General features: G+C 33.8%; 2 protein-coding genes across 2 annotated transcripts; both read right to left on the bottom strand.

Annotated features, from left to right (window-relative positions):
* Nucleotides 1–5668: 5668 nt before the first annotated feature.
* Nucleotides 5669–6690, bottom strand: LOC132296120 (MDIS1-interacting receptor like kinase 2-like; the record flags this gene model as incomplete). The annotated part of the gene is made up of 2 exons (XM_059794358.1): nucleotides 5669–6043; nucleotides 6120–6690. Coding segments are annotated over 2 exons (879 nt in total), but the record flags the coding sequence as incomplete, so codon positions are not given.
* Nucleotides 6691–7175: 485 nt separating this feature from the next.
* Nucleotides 7176–8016, bottom strand: LOC132286768 (MDIS1-interacting receptor like kinase 2-like). The gene has a single exon (XM_059789155.1). It carries the CDS (start codon nucleotides 7645–7647, stop codon nucleotides 7219–7221), a length of 429 nt encoding a protein of 142 aa, XP_059645138.1. The 5' UTR covers nucleotides 7648–8016; the 3' UTR covers nucleotides 7176–7218.
* Between the last annotated feature and the right edge of the window lie 17080 nt (nucleotides 8017–25096).

The raw sequence follows: 25096 nt of genomic DNA, 5'->3' as shown, positions 1-25096 counted from the left end.
ATTTATTATTAGTTTTTTTTAATAAAAGTAAATATAATTAGATAATAATTATTAAAACAAAAAATATTTATTAATTAAAAATTACATAATAAAATAATGCAACGTGTTTCAGTATTTCAGTATTTATTTATTTATATAAAAAATATTTATTAATTTATATAAAAATAATTTTTGTAAAAATAGTTTCTATAAAACTCTAAAAATTACCCAATAAAATCAATCACATTCTATATAAAACTCTTATTTTTTGTTCAATGTAAAAAGAATAGTTATTTTTTATGAATAATTATCACAATACAACTGCCCAGCCAGTTATGATTATCTAATTATCAGAAAAGGACACATGTCATCATCCTACTAATCCAAGAAGCCTATAAATAGAGGCAAAGAGAAAGGAGGAAGGGATATAGAAATTAAAAATTTTAGAAATTCAGAATTCTAGAATAAAATACAAAAGACTCTGCCAAAGAACTCTATACTGTTATTAGATGTGCAAAGAGTTTTAGTATTTAAATATTTATTTATTTATATAAAAAAAATATTTAAAAAACTAAAATTTAAATAATAAAATTTAAATTAACCTATTTATCTATTTATTATTATGAATTTTTTAATAAAAGAAAATCTAATTAAACAATAATAGTATAAAAAAAATATTTATTAATTGATATATAAAAAATAATAATTTTTCTAAAACTGTACCACAAATTAATTTTTATTATAAGTTTCTTAATAAAATTAAATCTAATTAGACAAGGATATATTTAAAGAAAATAAAATAATTTCTATAAAACTCTATCACAAATTACTTATTTTATTTTCAATAAAACTTTATCACACTAAACAAAGATATATTTAAAGAGTTTCTATAAAACTCTAACACAAATTACCTATTTATTTATTTATTGTGAGTTTTTTTAGTAAAAGGAAATCTAATTAGACAAGTATTATTAATATTAAAAATTATTTATTAATTGATATAAAAAAAAAAAGGTTTTAAAGAATTTATATAAAACTCTAATACAAATTACCTATTTATCTATTTATTATGAGTTTGTTTTACTAAAAGTAAATCTAATTAGACAAGAATTATTAATATAAAAAATATTTATTAATTACAAAATTACCTCATAATATCAATCATATTCTATATAAAATTCTTATTTTTAATTCAATATAAAAAGAATAGTTATTTTTTATGAATAATTATCACATTATAATCAGCCCGTCTAGAAGCATGGAGGAAGGGGTATATAAATTGAGAATTCTAGAAATATAGAATTACAGAGTAAAATACAGAAACTCTGCCAAAGAATTTCAGTATTTATTAAAAAGAGTTTTTATCTATACTATTATTAGATGTGCAAAGAGTTTCAGTATTTATTTATTTATATTAAAAAAAATATAAACACTAAAATCTTCATAATAACGAGTTTCTATAAAACACTAACACAAATTATCTATTTATCTATTTATTGTGAATTTTTTAATAAAAGAAAATCTAATTAGACGAGTATTACTAATAGAAAAAATTATTTATTAATTAATATAAAAAGAGATTTAAAAAAGTTTCTATAAAAAACTCTAACACAAATTACCAATTTATCAATTTATTATGAATTTTTTAATTAAAGTAAATCTAACTAGACAAGAATTATTAAAATAAAAATATTTATTAATTTATATAAAAAGAATTTTTAAAAGAGTTTATATTAAACTCTAACACAAATTACCTATTTATTTATTTATTATAAGTTTTTTAATAAAAAAAATTTTAATTAGACAAGAATTATTAATATAAAAAATATTTTTTAATTGATATAAAAAATAAAATAATTTTTCTAAAACTCTATCACAAACTACCTTTTTTTTTTTTTATTTTTTTTTTTTTTTTAATAAAAGCTAATCTATTTTGACAAGAATTATTAAAATTTAAAAATATTTATTAATTGATATAAAAAAAGTTTTTGAAAGAGTTTCTATTAAAGTCTAACACAAATTACTTATTTATTTATATATTATAAGTTTTTTAATAAAAGAAAATCTAATCAGACTAAAAAAACTCTACCACAAATTATCTATTTTATTTTTAATAAAATTATAATACATTAGATAAAGATATATTTTAAGATTTTTTATAAAAACTCTAATATAAATTACCTATTTATTTTGAGTTTTTTTAATAAAAGGAAATCTAATTAGACAAGTATTGTTAATATAATAAATTATTTATTAATTGATATAAAAAGAGGTTTTAAAAGAGTTTCTATAAAATCATAACACAAATTACTTATTTATTTATTTATTGGAATCTAATTAGATAAGAATTATTAATATAAAAAAATATTTATTAATTGATATAAAAAGAGTTTTTAAAAGAATTTTTATAAAATCTAATATATATTACCTATTTATATATTTTTTTAAAATTTTTTTGATAAAAAAAAATATAATTAAATAATAATATATTTAAAAAAAATAAAATAATTTTTATAAAATTTATCATAAATTAACTATTTTATTTTTTATTAAACTCTATCACATTGTCTATAAAACATTATATATAAAAATTGATTCCGTTAGTCAACGTGGTGAGGAGGGGTCCCGGGGGTCCACATCCTTTTAGCACGCTCATTATTATTTTTTTTTGGGGTTACAGACTGTTTCTCTCTCTAGATTGCAGAGGAGATTTTATAAGAGAGAAAGGACGGAGCGGCACCATAGAGCGCTGAAGAAACTACCGGCAACTACTCGGACGACAGCGAGCACGGGACATTCGGAAACTGACTGTGATGAAAAACAACGGCGATATTCTAACCGGTGGCGGCTATGCGACCGGCGAGAGATGGGTCTACGCAGCGGTAATGACTGAGGTTGAGCTTGGAGAGGTGATGACGTCGCATACCGGCGGTGACGGGGTTGAACAGAGAACCTGAAGAACCCATCGGTGACGAGAATGGAAGTGTTTGGTCGACGGCGAGCAAAAGGACTGACGACGGCCAGCTATGACCGTGGAACAGGTTGAACGGCGGTAGGCGACTGAAATACTCGCTATTCCAGCGACGGTGAACAGTGGGAAGCAAGGTATGCGCATAGATCCGGCAGAGAGAACGGACAGCAGTCGCAGGCGCGGGCTGGTCCGGCGAGGGTGCGGGACTGAGACAAGAGTTCTACAAAACAGATCATCGGCGGTGGCGAGCAAGGTAGCAGTGAAGAGATGGCGAAATAGCCGGCTGTGGTGTCGCCGAGGTTGCTCTCGACAGTAGCAAGAAAGGATGTGGCAGTGGTGAAGAGGTTTGCAATTACTGCAGTGGTGAAGGCCGGTGGGCGCATCTGTTGTGCAGAAGCAGAGGCATGTGCAAAGTTGGACCAAATAGAAGAGAAAATGAAAGAAAGAGAAAACTCCATGAAGATTGAGGTGTTGAGGCCGCGTGGTTTGATTGAGGACCTTGCACCGCCGCCGGAGATGAGGTTGGCTTATGCTGTCATTTTCGGCAGTTGCTCTGATACTATATTGATTATAAAGAGAGAGAGACAGTGATATAAAATGAAAAAATATATTGAATTAATGTCACGATAATGATATACAAAGTAAATATAAATAGGGTAATATCAATAGGTTAATAAATTATTATTATAATGATTATATAATATAATTATGTTAACAATCTAAACAACGAATATAATATAATCTAAATATGTTAATCATGTTTACTAAAAATTATGTTAGTTAGTGGAGTATCTCGTATTTACATGTAATTGTAAAACAGGTTTCGAAACATGTAATCTCGTGCACGTACACTCCCATATTAATTAAGTGGAATAGTATATTTTTCAAAAGTGTTCCTTCCTCCACTTCTCTTCCAATTCGACAAAAATAAGATTAAAAAGTTATTTGAGGTCTCAGGTTCAGGATTGAGAGCAGCCACTTCGTAAAATTTAATGTCAAAAATGTTAGAACACCCTGCGTGGAGGGGACATACACTAAATAGTGCACAACGACCTCAAAGACAAAGCAATTGAATTGGGGATTTATCTAGATGAAATTGACAACGGAAGGAAAAGTAAGAAGGTAGAAAAAATGAAATTATAATTCTAGTCTAATCACAACCCTGCCCATATAGAAATTTGAATTTTTTTTTTTTGTTTTTTATAACTGGAATTAAGAAATTTGACTTGAAATACTCTCTCCCCGTATGAGGACAATTGTATCTTCTAATTGTTTTTCAGTGGCTTCATTCCTCTTAATACCAGTGAGCAAGGGCGGAGACAACATGTGCCCAGGGGCGTTGCCCCCCTACCCATGCTGCCCAACTAGATTTTTTTTTAAAAAAAAATTATTTTTTACATAAATTTATAAAAATTGATAAAATGGCCCCCTGCCCCTGAATCCACTAAATTTTATTTTATTTTATGCGTATAATTTGTAAATATTTATAAAACACCCCATAAAGTTTATAAATTATCCCCCATAAAATTATCTATTTCTAAAAACGTCTTTAATTCTTTATTCATTTTCCTTCTTATTCTTCAAATTTTTTTTTTTGTCATCTTCGAAAACTTTTGCATTCTATTTCTACAATTAAAAGCTATTTTTTCCTTTAAAGTTCTCTTCTTAAAAAATTCAATTTTTCTTGCACTGATGCATAATTTATGTGCATTACCTTCTTTTTTCTTTTCTTATTCATTTTTTATTCACTTGTTCTAATGCATGTTATTACACTATTATATTTTCGGCCTGTTTGAAAAAAAAAATTTCTTTTGTCAGTGTTAACGTGGTCCCGAACCAAATTCTTGGCTCCGCCCCTGCCTGTGAGGCATGAAACATATTATGAACATAAAATACCATCACTCATATTAATTAACATGATGGATAAGAAATTACCAAACATTCCAAGATGAATGTCTTTTTCGACCAACGGAACAATTGATATTAGGCACAATGCATTGTTTCAATTTAAATTTTACTATATATATATATATATATTCCTTTGGATGAATAGTGAAGGAAATTGGAACTGTTGAGCATAGGTCTTAAATTTACTTAAATTTTGAGTTATTGTTATGACAGAAGTGAGACGGAAGATCTTAATTTAAGAGTAACTAATTTATGGAAAAATATGTTTTAGTCCACCTCTCCCTATAATCATCATTGTTTTGGGTATGTTTGAAGTAAGATCACTTATGAAACTAAAGTCCTCTGTCGCAATTGAGTTCTGAAATTTTCAAATTTAAGTTTTCAATACTTGATTTTCAATTTTAAGAAACGTGTTATTGTTTGTAGAAAAAAATGAAGAAATAGTTGGCTTGATTTAATCAATTGTTAATTTAAAATAGCTTAAGTGTCAGAAACATGCGCTTTTCTTTTTTCATAAATGAAACATGTGTTTTTTAATTTTTTTTTTTTTTTTTCCTAATGACAAGATGAGATATGAATATTAAACGCAAGGTGGTGTGAGGTGGCTTCTCAGTTCGTACCATAATTGTCATAGGGTCAAAACAACAGTTAACCACTTAGTACGAACGTCTAAACTCATGTCTGCACATTGAGGACAATGTTGAACAAACAATACTGAAAATATATTGATACGAAGTGCATGTACATACCAAGGACTAAAAACAGCACACTATAAGTTACAAAGAAGAGCAGAAATATTGGGCTAGCATTTGGTTTTATTTGTAGTATACCCATACTTCCCTAAGTAACTAGTCTTCCACAACCGAGCTGGATGGTGCTAGGAAGGTGTTACTAGGGTTGACAACATGTGTGAGACAATGTGCATAGTCGGCCTATATTGTGGATTGACATTTAGACATGCAATGGCCAGCTTTGTAATTGATATCAACACCTCTTTAGCTTCGGTTGAGGGAGCTAGAAGGCGTTGGTCCAACACATCTTTCAGCATTATGTTATGACCAATAGATGTAGATGGTAGCAAGGTGGTCAGATTGCCTGGATGCTTTCCTTTGATCACTTCTAGTGTCAACACCCCAAGGCTATACACATCGCACTTTTCAGTCACTTTCATTGTGAAAGCTAGTTCTGCAAAGAAAAAGTATAATTGATCTGCAGTATTACATATAACAAATTAGTTATAACAACAGAATACTACGTTTACCTGGTGCCATATATCCATATGTGCCTGCAAGTTTACTCCAATTTGATGAGTCCAGCTTCAAAAGCTTAGCCGTGCCAAAATCTGAGACATGAGCCTCATACTCGGTGTCCAACAAAATATTGTTGCTTGATATGTCCCTATGAACAACTGGTGGTGAGCAATCATGGTGCATGTAAGATACAGCATGAGCCACCCCCTTAATGATATTCGCCCTCTTAGGCCAATCCAAAATTTCAGCCTCTTCATCTCTACTCAGGATCGTGGACAAGCTACCCCTTTCAAAGTACTCACAAATCAGAAATGAATGTTGAGCATGTGAACAGAAGCCATAAAGCTTGACAATGTTCCTATGTCGTAATTCAGTCAATGCCCTTACCTCATTCAAAAACCCTTGGCAATCTGCTGTCTCAGATAGTGGATGAAGTTTTTTCACAGCCACTATGTTGTCTGATGCCAACTTTGTTTTGTAGACAGTTCCATATCCTCCTTTCCCAATGCAATATGAGTCATCAAAATCGTTAGTGGCTTTTAAGATTTCATCATACATTGCTCTTCCATCAAAATTAGGAATTGAAAACAGATTTTTTCATCCTGGAAATAACCTTGTTCAACTGGTGCTTTACCTTTCCTTCTTCCAAACATGATGAGGAGTCCGATGAATGCACCAAGAAGTAAAAGTGCTCCCACAAGAGGTAATACAATTATAAGAACTAAAGTGAGTTTGTGGCTTTCCTTCACAACGTGTTGGCCATTTTCGCAAGGTTTCAATACTGTAGAATTGCCACACAAACCATTGTTCCCTTGTAATGCCTCTATGGTAGCATTTCTAAAGGCTTTGTTGCTGGGAATGGGACCTCAAAACCCATTGTAGGATATGTCAACATACATCAAGCTATTCATTTTTTCAAAAGGCTCTGGAAGTAAACCAGAGAGGTTGTTGTGGGAGAGAAATAGCTCCTCCAAACTCTGCAAATTTTCAATTTGTGACGATATTTCTCCCATGAGTAGATTGTGACTCAAATCTAGCTCGGACAGGTGAGCTAAATTATACATTTCAGGTGGAATTTTTTTGGCTAAAATGGTTGTAGCTCAAGTTCAACTAATACAGCTGCAAACATATTTCAAGATTTTTCGGTATTGACCCACTCAATCTGTTTATGGAAAGGTCAAGATACAACAGATGAGCTAGTGATCCGAATTCTCTAGGTATACCACCAAAAAGTTGATTGTCTTTCAAATCAAGCATTAGCAAATTCAACTTCCCTAGTTCCTTTGGAATATTCCCACCTATTTGATTTGAAGACAGATTAATTACTTGAAGTCGAGTTAAATTTCCAAACTCTGGTGGTATTCGTCCAGTGATATTGTTCCTTGCCATCCATAGGTTTGTCAAATTTTGACACTGTCCCCATCTATAAGAGAGTTCACCAAAAAAATTGGTGTCAGTTAAATTTAAGAATTTAAGATTTGGATAGATACCAAAAACTTTAGACACATCTCCAGTGAGCTCGTTTCCATCTAGGCGCATTCTTGTTAAACTGGTACAGTTTCTCAAGCTTTTGGCGATTGGACCAGTAAGCTGATTATTGTTTACCGAGAAGCGTTCCAGTTTCCCGCCTTGGCAAATCTTTTCAGGTAAATAGCCAGAAAATTGATTCTCATCCGTTTCCAATATGACCAAATTCTCTAGATTCCCAATTTCTTGTGGAATGAGACCCGAGAGTTGGTTGTCACGAAGGAACAAAAACTCCGAGTTGCTCAAATTACCAAATGAAGCCGGAACAGAACCATTGAGTTGATTCTCGCTCAATTCTAGATCATTTAGAGCCTTTAACTTCCCTAATTCTTTAGGAATGGGACCGGAGAGTTGATTTTCAAAGAGAAGTAGTTCAGTCAATCACCCAAGGATACAGGGACTAAGCCAGAAAGATTGTTTGTATAAAGGATTAGACTCTCAAGCGATTTCAGGTTTCTTATCTCTGGGGGAATGGGATGAGAGAGCTGATTTTGGAATAGGTACAACAAAGTTAGATTATTCAAGTTCTTGAAAGTTGAAGGAATGGGACCTGTGAGAAGGTTGGTATCCATGTCAAGCTCGACAAGATTGAAGAGATTTCCCATTTCTGATGGAATTGAACCAGAGAGTTTGTTTTCATAGAGATACAAATGAGCCAAGTTGCTCAAACTGCCCAAAGAAGCAGGAATTGGACCATCAAGATTGTTTGTGTACAAAGCAAGCTCAGAAAGGGACTTTAGCTGGCCTATTTCTTCCGGAATTGACCCATTTAACTGATTCTAGAACAGGTGGAGGACCTGAAGATTTGTTAGCAGGCCGATTTGTGGTGGGATTATTCCGAAAAACTGATTGATGGACAAGTCAAGATAGATGAGTTTTGAGAGTTTACCGACTTGAGGTGGGATGGTACCGGAAAGACCATTCACACTGAGATCAATATATGCAAGATTAGGGAAAGACAAGAACGGAAAAGCATAGAGCATACCACTTACACTTGCGCTTGTGAGGTTCAATCTCGTGACTTCCATCAGCATTGCACGAAACTCCAAACCAAGTGCATGGGATGGCACTTGATCTTGGATTGCTCGAGGAATAATTAGAAGGAAAAATCCATGAAGTTAGCACAGAATTGTTTTCGTGTTGAAGGCTTGCTTTCCATTTGAAGAGAGCATTAGCTTCTTGAAGAGAAGCAGTAGCTGAATGGGGTGAAAACAACAAAATAACAAACAGGACTAAGGAAACAAATGAGAGAACCTTCTCTAAAGTTGAAGACCCCATGGTTTATATATGTTGGATGTGTAGCAATGCTGCTTTAACGCTCTTACTTATATACATACCTGGGTTGAAGTAAAAACGTGGGCATAAAATAGGATCCAAAAATATATATATACACATTGGCCATTGTCTCAATCGTGCGCACTATGGCTGAAATTAATTGGTTCTCTACGTATAGTGCGCTCGTTCTACTTACTAAGGCATACATTGTTGAAACTTGAAACCATTAGTAATGCATGATGAACAACCCACTTTCTACACTTTTTCAACAGTAATCGCCCACTTGCAGAAATAATATAATCCGTATAATTTTCTATACAAGGCAAACAAAATTGTTCAAATCATGAATAAATATAAAATTTTAAAAAAAAATTAAAATGATAAAACTAACTTAAAAATAAAAAAATAAAAAATACTACGTAACTAAAATTACAAGCAAAGCTTCTTCGACCTCTTCTTCTATCATATGCTGGTTGTTCGTGGTCCAATAGAAGAAAGATGTTTAAGATTGATCATATTAATTAAATAATTTTTTTATTAATAAAAAACACATCCATACACTATCCACTCTTCCACTTTGCCTTTGAAAAGTTGAACACTTGATTTTACTTTGAAAAGCGAATAAAAACCTAAAACCTTTGATATTAAGACTGACTATTTGATAGTTCACAATTAGTATTCAATTGATTAAAAGAATAGGGAAATAAGAAAATAAAATGAGAGATGTGTGAAAGAATAAAATACCATAACTATAATAGCATCATGATAAGGTATAGTAGAAATTTATCCTATAGAAATTTTGTCACGAAAAAATAGATTTTAATGACCAAAATCAAAGATAGTTATTTTGAAGTGACCTTTAAGGTTATACGAATTTAGATAGTCGTGCAACATAAAATTACTTTTTAGTGACTAAAAATAATTAAATAATTTAAACCTCATTTTGTAATTAAATACAGTAACTAACTTCAATCAAATATTTAAAGAACAAATTGATTTGTGAAACCGATTCAAATTTATATATGAGAAAGATTCACAATCATAAACTTTTTCCAAGTAATGATACGAATCTTTTTGGAATTTTAATAAAATGAATTCAATAGAAGGTTTGAAGGAGAATGAGGAACTGAATGAGAAAGATGCAGATCTGAAAATCTTTTGTGGAGAGGAAGGCAGTGGCTATGAAATGGATGATGTGATAGATATTTAGAGAGAGAAATTTTACAATCCATTTATACAAGTCAGTGGAAAACAAGTTTTAACTCGGCCCCAACCTATTCAAGTAAAATGATTGAAGAACGTTATTATCCTTAGCACTACCATGAAAAACAACAAACCCCCATAACTTACCCAATATATATATATATAAAATAATAAAATGCAGTAAAAAATTCAGAAAACCATCTTCCAAATTTGAGAGAGATTAATTATCGAAAAAAACAAAAAATTTAAGAGAGATGTAAGAAGTTATTTACAAAATTGAGCTTCAAATGGTCACTGAAGAGCAAAATTACATTTACAATCTCATTTAAAATAAATTTACTTTTCTAACCCTAACTTCACAAGAGAATGATTATTCTTTAAAAAAAAGTTACACAACTACTCTTTCATGGTAACTACTCTTTGGTATATTGTTAGTCTCCCCCTCTCTCTTTCCCATGTTTAATATTTTTGGTCTATGTTCTACAAAAATTATTTATTCTTGACAGGGAAAAAAAAAAAATCCAGAACTTCTCTATTAAATAAATTATCATTTTTGACAAGACTCAAAAATAAAAATATAAAAAGTTCGAAAAAAAAACCTAAAAAAATGTTCTCTCCTAAATAAATTATCCTTTTTTGACATGAGAAAAAAAAAAAAAAAAAAAAAAAAAAAAAAAAAAATCTCACGACTATATAAATTATCTTTATTGAATAAAGTATGACTTTTGCAAGACCCAATCTTTTTGCCAGGAAAAAAAAAAAATCTCACGACGACATAAATTATCCCTTTAATCTTTTTGCTTGGACGAAAAAATAAATAAATAAATAAATCTCTATTCAATAAATTCTATCTTTTGACTAGACCTAAAAAACAAGTGTTAAATAAAATAAAGAAGGTTTAAAAAAAAGAAGAAGTTAAATTTATAGTATAAGGAATAGTTATGGTATTATAAAATAAGAAATGATGTATTAATGAGTTTATGAATCTCTTTTAGTTATTTTACTTGGAAGAAAAAGACAAATTGAGTGTAAAGGTAGAATAAGGGACTGAATATCCCATCCAGTAGTTTTAGGATTGATACGTAACTTTAAGGTCTCACTACAAAATTATTATCTTTAATTTTGATTACTAAAATTTAATTTTTTCTCTTTGGTTAAGTACAGGAAAATTTTGGTAAAGGAGCAATATTCTAAACATTTTTTTCGATTGGATAGAACTCAAAATGTTTTGCAATCGCATTTGCTACCTCGGTATCATGTTTACGAACATGACTAGCTAACCCTTGCCGAGGTAAAGCTCCTAAGCCCAACTTTGATGTCAAACACAACGGCTTGGATATCAATCCCACAATGATCAATAATATTGGTTAAAAGAATATTTTTAATATTGGATGTTAAAAAAATATTGGAATAAATGTGAATTGCCTGGTAAAGGTTGAATATCAAAAACAGATGGAGAGGAATCAACAACGGTGGAAAGGGTTTTCAATGGAGGCTTTGAAAGGTTTTCAAGGATTCATTGTTGTGTTCTTTCCCAATATGATAGACGAAGCTAGCAAGGGTTCCATGATAATATTCTACTAGCTTTCAATTTATGTTTCCATTTTGATGACCCAACGTAATGTTGAAAAATATATGTTTTATATGGCATTTAAGATAAAAACAATTATTATATTAATATGCATATGAAATAAATGACATATTAATAATATGCTAAAATAACATTTAGTTAACTGATTTACTTTATATTATTTAGTTAATCATGCATATTTAATGTAAATAAAATAAAGAATTGGTTGGAGGTTAGTATTTAATATTATGTTCATAACATAATCTACGTCCCATATAGTGTAGGTACCCATCTCAGAGGATACAACGGTCTCCATCCAGCGAGAGTAACATTACAAACCAATGGATCTCGATGAACTTCCACTGCGTAATACTCTCTCTAATTTGCCTCATAAATGTATTTATCGGCACTTGTCTCTTAAGATACAACAGTCTCCACCCAGTGGTAGCAGCATTACGAACTAATGGATTCCGACGATCCACCCACTGATAATAGCACTACAAACTAATTAGATCCTGTGATGAACCTCCATTGTGCAATAATACTTTATTTTTTTACTCTCTTTCTAATTTGATTCAGAAATGCACCCATTGACACTTATCTTCTAGGATATGACGACTTCCATCTACTAATAGCAGCACCACAGGCCATTGGACAACGAACCTCCACTGCGCAATACTCTCTCTAATTTGACTCATAAATACACCTATATATCGACGTTTATCTCCTATGATATTACAATCTCTATCTACCTGTAGCAACATTACAAACAAATGAATTCCAGTGATCCGCCCAATGGCAAAAGTATTACAAACCAATGGATTCTACAAAGCTCCACTATGTAAGACTCTCTATTTTGACTCTTCTTTTTAATTTAACTCATAAAAGCACTAATCGATGCTTATATCCTATGATACAACGGCCTACATTCACCCACCGATAGTAGCACTAGAAACTAATGAATCTCGGCAAACCTCCACCGAGTAATACTTTCTCTAATTCGACTCAGTAATACACCGATACTGCTGAAATAATTAATTGGGTTCGATAGGATACATAGTGCTTATTGGTGATTGAGTGTGTCTTTTTGGGTGAATTTATTGGGGTTATAATAAATTGGTTTTGATAGGTTACATGGTGCCTATTGTCTGTTTGGGTGCACCAATTAGAGTTATGTCTGTTAGTTAATAAGCACTTAGTTGATACCCAAACATTGCCTTACCCAATTGGCTACAACCCATAATCAATGGATCACACCTTTACCAATTTAATAATTTGGATAAACTGTTTACCCAGATTACAATTCAATTGGGTTTCTGAAATTAGGAAGATGCTAACTAGTCCAAGACACAAACTGAACGTCGTGTCTGTGGTGATGAATTGGACCCAAGCTTACCTAGGTCATCCCTTTTAAAAACTAGAGTGACCACAAACCATTGGATCTCTGCGAACCTCCATAAATCCTCCCATTAACATATATCCACAAACCACTGCCTGGCATAACTACAAGACCAAAATAAATGGTCATTTGAATCCTCTCCTCTATAACAGTTATGACAGATAGAGGTAAGGGTAATTCCGCTACATGTGCCTATTGGTGATTGGGTGGGTCTGGTTATTATGAATTGGTTTCGATAGGCTACATTGTGCCTATTGGTGATTGGGTGTGTGCCTATTGATGATTATAATGAATTTGAGATCATGTTATACATGTAGAGTGCGTCAAGACAGAGCATTAAGAAATTCTGAGTTCTTTAAACCTAGCCCAATACATAAATAGAACGAAGCCTAACTCGCCCAAGTTTAATCAAAATTTCGTTTTGTTTTTAATAAAAAGAATAAGATTATTGATAACCCAAGCCCAGGCTCGAACCACTTGTGTGGTGATGGGTTGGACCCAAGCTTGCTTTGGTCCTCCCTTTCAAAAACTAGAGTGACCCAATGTTTCGATAGGCTACAAGGTGCCTATTGGTGATTGAGTGTGTCTGTTGCCTTGTAACCACTTACAGACATTCAAAAATTGGCTTTTACCCGATGGACAATCTATAATGAATGGATCACACCTTTACGGATTTCATTTTGGTTAAGTGCTTACTGATATTATATTTGAATTTGGTTTTTAAAATTAGGAAGATGTTAATTAGCCCAACACACAAACAAACCAAAACCTAACTCGCCCAGGCCCAATTAGAATTTGTTTTGTTTTTAATAAAAAGAATAATCTTATTGATAACCTAAGTCCAGGCTTGACTTGTTTGCGTGTGGTGATGGGTTAGACCCAAGTTTGCATAGGTTCTCCCTTTCAAAAACTATGGTACTGACCCAAGGGCCCAAACCCAAATGTCAAACAAGAAGTATATAATTGCATTACTTACCCATTTCATTTGGTTTAACTGCTTACCCAAACAGGCTGAGACCAAAACTTACCCAAGCCCACAAACAGTGTTTTAATAAATAAAGATTGAATATTGGAATGAAAATACCTCAATCAAGATACCTTTTAAGTCACTAGAGCATTTTAATGTATAAAGATTGAATCTTTGAATGAAAATGAGAGTTTTGAGTTAAACTTACACGAGTTCCCTTTGAAGTCACAAAGAGTGTTGTAACAATTAGGGTTGTAATGAATTGGTTTTGATAAGCTACTTGGTGCATATATATTGGTGATTGGGAGTGTCTATTTGGTGCACATGTTAGGGTTATGTATGTTGCTTTGTAACGGCTTAACTAATACCCAAACATTGTCTTACCCGAATGGACACGACCCATAATTAATTGGTCAACATTTACCCAAACATAAATAGATTAAAGCCTAACTCGTCTAAGTCCAATCAGAATTTCGTTTTGTTTTTAATAAAAAGAATAACCTTATTGATAAACCAAGCCTAGGCTCGAACCACGTGTGTGTGGTGATGGGTTGGACCCAAGTTTGCATAGGTTCTCCCTTTCAAAAGCTAGAGTGACCCAAGGTTTCAATCGGCTACATGGTGCCTATTGGTGATTGGGTATGTCTGTCGGCTGGTAACCACTTAATTCACACCCAAAACTTGCCTTCTACCAGATGGGCACTGATGAGCGCTGAAAAGTGTGCATTTAAACCCTTTAAGCTCGAGTATTCTAGAACCTTTATCTATCTTACTTTCCTGTTTTAGACTAATTTCGTGTTGTTGCCATTTTCAGGTGCTTATCGCAAAAATAAGTCAATTCAGCCAAATAAGAGCATTAAAGAAGTTAACTCAAGCTGAATGGAAGAAAGGAGCAAAGTGGAAGCAGATTGAAGCAAAGTGTGGAAATTCAGCATGTTTGATTGATCTCAGAATTTCTTCGATCGATCGAAAGTTCATCGATCTAGACATTTCAAGATGAATCCAAACCCTTGTCCTTATCCAAAAGAATCTAACAAGTTCGATCGATCCAACATTTCCCAGATCGATCGAAATGATTTGATCTTATCCACACCTACCACCTACCTACCATTTTTGTCTTTTTCCCAAAAATATCCCAAAATATCTCCGAGAATTGTCTTTATTCAAAAAGGCGCCGCCAAGGATGATCGATTTCTACAGCATTCGATGGATCTCAGCCAAGTTCGATCAATCTTACTACAGTTCAATCGATCGAACCTCCTCAAGTCCAAAAAAAAAATAGATTCCATCTCATTAAAAGTTGGCGCATGCTGCAATCATTGGAGGGACCTTGGTGTACGAGCCCAGACCATTGGTGTGACATTTGACCTACCTATATAAGGATTGAGAGCCACTTTTAGAGCATAGTTGTTATTCATAACTTGTAACATTCAACATAACTTGTATTTTTCTTATCTTGGAGAGGAGGCTAGAGATTAGAGAGCTTTACACATTTTTGGGAGTTCTTCCATTCTTCTAGGGTTTCTATCAAGAAGGAGGTCATTCCTACCATGAAGATAGCCCTTGGGGGTTGGATGACTACTTCAATGAGTGGCTAGACATCTACTTGGGGCTAGAGTAGCCCCTAAGTTTGCTTCTTAGATTTAGTTCTTTGTATATTTTCGGGGATTTATTTGTAACAATGTTTTGATCTTGGATTTATATATATATCTTGTGGTTTCTACTTGATGTGTATGGATTAACGCTTTCAATTGATTATCTATTTCTAACCATATGTCTATGTATGCTAGAATGGATGATTCATGTGCTTTTCTCTAGATTTAGTGGAATTTATGCATGTTTATGTGTATGGATGAAGTTAATCTAGAGGTGGTCAAAACATAAAGTTTAATTGAACACTCTTGCAATTTATTTGATGGTTCACACTTGTTTCTTGATGGATTGTACCACACCTTTAGCTTACTTAGTTTAAATTTACGTCTTTAGTGTAGATGTAGTGTAGTTGCTTTAAATTCATAGATAGGTGGACAATCTACTCTTGTCCCTTGGTGTTCCATACTTATAAATGCATTAGGCACATGTTTCTAGATAGTTGTGTGTGCATCAATTGTGGTTTTATTGAATGAATTTTGGTCTCATTTGATAGGTTGTGCTTTCTATTTGATTTGGCTTGATAATCTATGCTTATTTGTCATCCATGCCTAGTTTCAATTAATGTCACACACACATACAAATTACAAGTCAATTTCCCCATTAATATATAATTGCTAGTGTCTAGTGAAGTCAAGCTTAATGGTGAGCTCTAGTACCCCAAGTCCTCTCCTCTATATCTTTCTCTGCTTTATTAATCATTAAATTTTGTTTACTTTAATTTCATTTGTATAATAGCTTAATCAATCAATCCAATCAATCTTTGATCACTCGACCTACTAACCATATACATTGTTTTCATTGCAAAGGCACCCACAATCCCTTGGGACGATCCCTATTCACTCTATCTATATTTTTAGTTTGAGGCAGTAGTGGCTTTTATAAATTTAAGACTTGGCCACATTGCACACTCACACTTTTAGTTCATCTCTTTGCACACTTTTAGACATTGGTGCGACAACAACACCAAGTTTTTGGCACCGTTGCCGGGGATTTAATTAGCAACGTTGTGCTTTGGAAACAAATAAGAATTAGTACTCTTTTGATCGTGTTTTTACTTTATTTTCTTTTTGATTACTTATTGTGTTGGTTTTTGTTTAACTAGGTGCATTGAGTGAAGGAAGTTTAGCAAAGGAGAATTCAAAGTAAGGAGCTAAGTAAGGCAAAAAGGCTAAAATCTAAAATTTGCAAAGCATAGCAAGGCTTGAAACTTAAAAATTTAATTGAAGTTGCTTAAGGACCCTTTTGTGAGATCTTTCTAACTCATCTCTAGTTAAATCGTCGGCCCGCGTAGAGGCTTGTTTTTCATTTCTTAGATAAATCGTGAGCCCGCGTGGAGGCAATTTACTTTTCTTTGCATATTGTTCAAGCATAGGAGTATAAGATCATTGTATGTGAAGATTTGTTGATTTGTTGTGAGGGCGAAGTGTTTGTTACTTGCTTATTTCTTGTTATTATCTTTGCTATTGCATGCATGGTCGTAGGTCATTAAATTCTACTCTTGTCCCTCTTAATTTTCATCTTGAATCGGTTGTTCGTAATCCTAGGGGAAGAGGTAGTTCTCATCACTCCATTTCATCAATGGAGGAGCAAAATAATGACCATGTGGAGGACCTTGGTTACATAGACCAACAAGGCATCCTCCACCCTAATGTGCATCATGAAAACATCCAAGTACCATTACGCATGCCTAGAACATTCATTCCACCACAACAACAAGGCCAAATTCCATTAGGAATACCTCAACCAATCTTTGCTCCACAACTTCTTATGCTTCAAGCTAACCACGGTGTTCGAGTAGCACCACCGGTTGTAAATCCTCCTCTTGCTTTAAGAGACCATTATGTGCCTAATGAATATAATGCACCTACTTGCATTTAATTGCCTCTATTTAGAGCACATCACTATGAAATCAAATCACAAACCATTCAAATGCTTCCTAACTATCATGGACTTCCAAGTGAAGAACCCTATAAGCATTTGGATGCGTTTCTTGAAGTGTGTTCCACCGTAAAATACACGAACATGCCAGAAGAAGTGTTAAGACTCAAACTTTTTCCTTTTACCTCAAAGACAAGGCAAAATATTGGTTTAACAATCTTAAGCCTTTTTCGATAATTTCTTGGGCAGAAATGCAACAAGAGTTCTTGAAGAAGTACTACCCGGTTTCAAAGACCAATGCCATGAGAACTTCTATTCGTGAATTTTCTCAAGGGGATGGGGAAATGTTTCATGAGGCATGGGAAAGATTCAATGACTTGCTTAGGAAGTACCCACATCATGACACACCTAAGTGGCAATTAGTTCAATATTTCTTTAAAAATTTACCGGATAATCACAAGGGTATGGTTGATGCATCTATGGGTGGTTCTTATCTTGACAAGCATGAGAATGATGTGTGGCAATTGTATGAAAGTATGAGTGAAAATTCCATGCATAGATCTCTATCTTCTAAAAGTGGTAGAAATCTAGGTGGAAGGAAGAATGTTGGCTTGTATCAAGTTGACAACTCTAATGATATAGCCGCTGAGATGAAATCCTTATCTCAAAGGTTTGATCAATTTTTTATCAACCAAACTTCGGCGAATCAAATGCCTTCCTCCCCTAATCATGTTCATCATCGTGCATCTAATGAATCATGTATGACTTGTTCAAGTGTCTCACATTCTACTTCCAATTGTCCCCATGGATATGTGTAAAATGACAACCATAAGCAAGCCAATGCCATTTTTGCTAATCAAGGGAATAACCCTTATGGCACTCATTACAATCTTAGTTAGAGGAACCATCCGAACTTTTCTTGGAAAAGCCAAGGGGAAGGCTCAAACCCTCCCCAAGGTGGTTTTCAAGGGAAGTATGTTCCACCTCCAATGCAAAGCCAAGGTTCCCAAGGTTTTAGATCATCATCATATTAATCACATGGCAATCAATTTTCAAATTCCCATTTCCCTAATCAACCATCTTATGTTCAAGGAAACTCTAGGAGTCCCGCTTTTAAAGAAATTTTTTTTGACCGCTTTAGGCACTCTAGAGGTGAACACTCAATTGCTTCATTCTCACTCTCAATCCATTGCTAAGCTAGAAATCCAAGTAGGGCAAATAGCTAGTACTCTAAATGCTAAAGAGAAAGGGAAAATGCCTTTAAATGCCCCACCAAAGCAACAATGTATTGTGGAGACTCATTCCTCATCGGAAGGTCCTACAATTGAGTATTTCAATGCAGTGACAATCTTGAAAGGTGGGAAGATTGTGGACAACCAAGTAGGTATGTCCAATGAAGAGAGTGACCTGGTGCAACCAAAAGTTAACACCCGTCCTGTTTCACATCCTATTCCTTCTTCATTACATATGCATGATCATTCAAATTAAAAAGTGTTAGAAAGGGATTTAAAAAGTGAGTTCAAAATTGATTTGAAAAAGGAATTTAAAATTTCTTGTGTTGATGATGTTTCAAAGAAATTTTTTGAAAAAACTTGTAAGCCAAGAGCTCCATTTTCGGATGCCTTGAAAGGATCCATTTATCTTGATAAACAAAAGACCAAGACCAATGAAATCATTGAAATGTTTAGGCAAGTGAAGATTAATCTTCCACTTTTGGATGCAATTAAGGAAATTCCGTCTTATGCCAAGTTCTTAAAAGATCTTCGCACCCAAAAGAGGAAGAACAAAAGCCACACACCAAAGAAAGTGGTCTTGATCGAGCAAGTGAGCTCTATTTTGCAACATAACACTCTCCCAAAGTTTAAAGACCCCGGTTCACCTACTACTTCTTGCATCATTGGTGACCATGTCATAAATCGGGCGCTCTTAGACTTAGGAGCAAGTGTCAATCTTCTTCCATACTCAATGTATGTTAAATTGGGCTTAGGAGAATTGAAACCGACGTCGATAGTTTTACAACTAGCCGACCGATCAATCAAAAAGCCTTGGGGTATCATTGAGGATGTTTTGATTAAAATTGATAAGTTCTTCTTCTCGGTTGATTTCATTGTCATTGACACGGAACCGGTTCCAAATCCCAAGAGCTAAATTCCCGTTATCCTTGGCCGTCCTTTCTTGGCAACTTTAAATGCCAATATCAATTGTAGGAGGAAGATAATGAAAATCTCATTTGGCCACATGAAAGTGAAGTTGAACATCTTTAACCCAACCCCAAATTCAATGGACTAACATGAAGAAATGTGTGTTGTAGAGGAGTGTGTAAACCACGAATTTGATGAAGTTAAGTCTTTACTTGATACTGAACATTTCCATGGTTTGTCTACCAACTTGAAAGTATAGAAAGTTGCATTGACGTCAAGTGTTCCAAGGGCATGGAAGCCCAAGAGTTGTTCTGACCAAGGACCATCAATGTCGTTTGAATCAAATCCAATGAGTTCCTTAGGGAGCAATTTGTTGGGTGGGGTTCAAAAATCCATTCACCCCGTCAAAGAGGGGTTGCATAATAAAATATTTGATCTGAGCTAAAAGAGCCTAACATCTTGCTAGAGACGTTAAAGACTAGTAAATGCTTCGTAGGGTTTACAACCCTATTCCTCCCTCATATCTATTTTACCTTTCATTTTTTGCATTGTCTATATATGTTTTGGGGTTTATACACTTTGATACGAACTATGATTGAGAATGCATGCACTTTCATTCTGAAAATAAGCATTTTGCTCATGTTCGATTGATCTCAAAAAGAGGTTCAATCGATTAAACATCCCTTCCTGCATCCAATCATTTCTCTGTTCCATCGATCAAAAATTTCCTGCATAAATCAGCTCTCTGTGTATCGATCGAAAATTTCCTTGGATCGATCTAAAAGTTCTTAGATCGATCTTCACTCCACACTTAGAAATTTTTTGAGATCCATGAAAAAGGCCTCTCTGTGCATCGTTCGAACTTGTCTGCAGGTTTTCAGCTATTCGATCGATCGAAGATTCTTTCAGATCGATCTTAGATTGATCGATCTGTACCTCCTTTGTTGACTTTGATTTGACTACTCTTTTGAATTTTGAACTTTAATTTAATAAAAATCCAAAAATATTTTAAATTTTTAGTTTATTTCATTTTATTCTCAAAATTTTCAAAAATATTTTTAATTTTAGGAAATTTTTCAAAAATCTAAAAATATTTTCATTTTATCTTATTTTTATTTTATTTTATTTTATTTTATTATTTTTATTTTTGTTTTTAATTTTATTTTTATCTTTAAAATATTTTCAAAAATTCCAAAAGATTTTTATTAATCTTATTATCCAAAAACCCATAAAATATTTTTAGTTTTCAAAAAAATCCAAAAATTTCAAAAATATTTAATTATTTTGAAGCATAGATTGATTTGTGTTCCTTCAAGATCGATTTATGTTCGATCGATCTGAGATTTTTCTAGATCGATCGAACTTGTCGGGACCAGTTTTTAAAATAGAACCTTAGGGTCATTTTGATTGATTTGTACATCGATCTCAGACCCTCATCTCTCTCGCCACTGCAAACCCCATCTTCCCAACCTCCGGTGTGTCTCCGGTGAGCTTCCCAAGCTTCAATTCTCTCTCCTCTATTTCAAATCTATCTATATCTCTCTCTCGAACCACTTTTCTCCCGTTTTGGTAAGTTTAAGTTGGGTTTTGAGTTTCAATCATATATTTTTTTTGATGTTGCCATGTTAGATCTGAGCTTCCCATGTTTGATTATTGCCATTTTTGAATTAATAAAGCATGTGTATATGTGTGTATATATACGTATAGATTTTTGTATATATTTTATTTCCAAATTGATTTTAAGGGTCACGTGCCCAAACAAGTGCCCATTTGTGTGTTGTTGAGGAATTGTGGGACCCACGAGCTTGCTAGGGTGCCCCTGTGCCATCCATGTCACAGATCTGTGACTGTTTGCATTTTTTGCAGAGTTCGATCGATCTCTATTTTTCTCAGATCGATCTGGTAAAGATCGATCTCACTTAAGTCCAGATCGATCAAACTTAGATCGATCTCATCTTTTCTTGATCGATCGAACCTCACAGATTTGCCTATACACTTCACACACCATCTTTTGTGTTCCATGCTATCTTATTTATGCCCAATGCCTATGTTTTCCACATTGGATGCATTCTATACTTATATTGTTTAGTATGTTTCACTTGGTCACTGTTTATTCGGTTGCGTCATCACTTGCATAGATTCATGATTATTATTCTGAGTTGTCTATCTTATTTGACATACATGTTTCTATATACTGTGCTCCAATTCTTTATGCTGGTACTAACTTATATTGCAAGTGTTTTTCTTTCTGTTTTACAGGCCATGGCTAGGGTAAAAACTGTTGCCCGTAGGCATTATCCACGTTGAGTGAGGCAGAGTGTAGAGGAGTAGGCAGGACCATCTCATGTTCAGGACCCCATTCCAGAGCCAACTCCAGAACAGGTTGATGAGACTGAGTAGCCTGAGTAGTTAGAGTAGTTAGAGGCAGATCTAGCTCAGTTCCCTTCAGCCGACTCTAGACTACAGTCTTCAACTTTTGCATCATCTTCTTCAGCTGAGACTGAGCATATACCTTCTCTCTCACCACCACCGATACAGCCAGGCCAGGTCCGCGACAAACCTATCAGGAGATACTCACGCCTTGAGGTGGCGCATGAGTCAGTATTTGATATTGTTTTCTTCTCCTGATATCTCCTGACCCGGTCAGCTTACTATGATATTGACTGGAGGGGCATTTCAGTTATTTTGGCCCAGTTACATATCCAGTTTACCCGCGGCTTGTTCGGTTGTTCTACCAGAACCTCCGGTCGGCCCTGAGTAACCTGTCAGAGCTACACATTACCACTGATGGCCACCCCATCTAGATCATAGTTGATATTCTTGCCAGATCTTCTCGATGCCCGCATGTCTGCCCTCTTGATATTCATTATCCTATCTTGGAGTGAAGGCCTTTTTACGCAAACATAGCTGTGGCACTGACTAACCACTATGTAGATGGCGAAACTTTCGCCACCCGGACTTATCTGCCCGATGACCTTTGGTTCTACAATTCGATATTATTCCGAAACGTATTTATGGCGGGTTATAAGATCCAGAGGCGTTTAGACTTTCTGGTTGCTTTATATTCGTTCTATACAAGCCACTGGGTATCTATGCCGGCACTCTACTGGAGTGTCATGATAATATTGTATTCAACTTATATTAGCAAGGCCAAGCCTAGATGAGCCATTTTTTTCCCATTTGGCCAACTTATCACTCAGATCCTCTGAGATCAGCGTTATCTTTTCCATCCAGATGAGCGTCTAGAGACAGGAGCTTATTATGAGCGCTGAAAAGTGCGCATTTAAACCCTTTTAGCTTAAGTGTTCTAGGACCTTTATCTATCTTATTTTTTCGTTTTAGACTAATTTCGTGTTATTTCTCTTTTTAGGTTAATAAAGTTAAAACAAGCTAAAATTGGCTTCTTAAGGCCTTTTTGGAGTCAAACTAAGTCTTTATGAGAATTTAGAGCAAAAGGAGGCTGATTTGGAGCAAAAGGAGGTTGATGCTGAAAAACTGCCAAATTGGATAGATCTGAGAAAAGTTTGATAGATCTGAGAAAAGTGAGATCGATCAGAGTTGGATCGATCGAACCTAGATCGATCAAAAGTTGGATCGATCGAACAAACTCTGATCATTCGAAGAAAAGTCTGATCGATCGAAAATGTCCTTGCAGTGAGCTGTCTAATTTCCGAGTGCGCCGATTTCTACCTACCACATAATTGCAGGATTAGATATTTTTTGGGCTATATTTCTGAGTTAATGACTAAGAAAAGCACCTTCTGTTTAAAGAGAAATGACCCACTTTGTCAAAGAGCTTTTTATCATTTTATTTTTACATTGTAATTTCACTTCTCGCTCTAGAAAAGTTAGAGATTAGGGTTAGAAGAAAAGAGGGAAGTAGAGGCACATCTCAAGAACATATCTCTAAATCCATATATTTTCAAAAAAGAAGAAGAAGAAAATGGAGCCATGTTTGGAGCTTGCCCTTGAGGGTTTCATGACCACATCTACCTCCTCCATGATTGGCTAGATCTACACTTAGGGCTTGAATGAGCCCTAAGTCTTGTGTAATCTAAACCCTTGTATTTCTATTTTTGGGGATTTATATATATTGTTGTGATTAATGTTCTAGCCTTGTGAATTTAATGAATCTTGGTATATTTCTATGATTTCTATAGTTTAATTCTTCCTATTAATTCTCTTGTTTATTTACATGTCTATGTGTGATTAAATTAGGAATTATTTCTTACATGATTCATATGGATTAATTCTTTCTATTGATTCTCTATTTGATTATATGTTATCTTATGTGTGATTATTTGGGAATTAATCTCTACACTAGTTTTTCTATGTTGGTTGCATGTCTATGTGTAATTAATTAAGGATCTAGTGATGGCTAGACATAAGTTTTATTAGATGGGTTTGTCAATTAATTTGATGGATTATTCTTATGCTTGATGGGTTGTTCTACAATTTAATTTATGCTTGTAGGTAGGTATACAATCTATATTTGATTTGATATTCCAAGGCTTATTGTTGCAAATTTCATGATTCTCTATATTGATGTGTGCTACAATTGTGACTAGTTTGATGGGTCATGCTTAGAATTGATGGGTTGTGCTACACTTAGTTTATTTGTTGGTTAGGTAGACAATACATTATTGAATTTGATGGTCCATGCTTAATATTGCAATTGGTAGTTGCATTTTGTTCACAAGAATGTATTCCTCATTAATGGAAAGCAAGTGGTTAATTACATGAGCTTAGTGGTGATTCCAACACCCTAAGACATTTCTTCATATCTCTTGAATCCCTATCTCTCACTAGTTTACTTTAATTGCATTTTAATTTCCTTGCATCTTAGTTTAATCAACCAATCTCTATCTTTTGCAATCAATTAATACATTAAAGTTTAAGTTAAATTCCAATACGTATAATCTTTATGGACGATCCCTACTCGTTATACTTCATTAGCTGTAGTAGTGGTTTTTATAAATGTAAATTTGACTAGAAAAGCTTCCGAAACCACATTCATATTTTGACTTTGCTAAGCGACCTCTCGCATTAAAAAGTCCATTTTCTAAATGCATTAGAAAGGGGCTCGTCAAATTTTGGCGCCGTTGCTGGGGATTGACAGTTTTGTTGGAATTAAACTAGACAATAGTGTTCATTGGATTGCTTCTATTTTTATATTATTTTCCATTGTATATTCTTTTCTTACTCTTGATATTATTTGTTCAATTAGGTACTTAACTACAAGAGGCAAATATTAGATCTTAAAGCAATCATTGGAGCTTAAAGCTAACATTGGAATTTGAAGTTGCTTAAGGACCTTTGTGAGCATTTCTTGAAAATCTCGTAGTTTAATTGTTTCATTTCTTTGCATGCTTGTG

The sequence above is a fragment of the Cornus florida genome, unplaced genomic scaffold, assembly GCF_030987335.1.
Source record: "Cornus florida cultivar Cherokee Brave unplaced genomic scaffold, ASM3098733v1 CherokeeBrave_3.0.0_Hap2_Chr02, whole genome shotgun sequence".
Classification (NCBI taxonomy): domain Eukaryota; kingdom Viridiplantae; phylum Streptophyta; class Magnoliopsida; order Cornales; family Cornaceae; genus Cornus; species Cornus florida.
This window is presented reverse-complemented; position numbering and strand designations above follow the sequence as displayed.

Bases quoted from the DNA above. Each gene is read 5' to 3' on its own strand.
- LOC132286768 (XM_059789155.1), bottom strand. From the start codon at position 7,647: ATGCGCCTAGATGGAAACGAGCTCACTGGAGATGTGTCTAAAGTTTTT.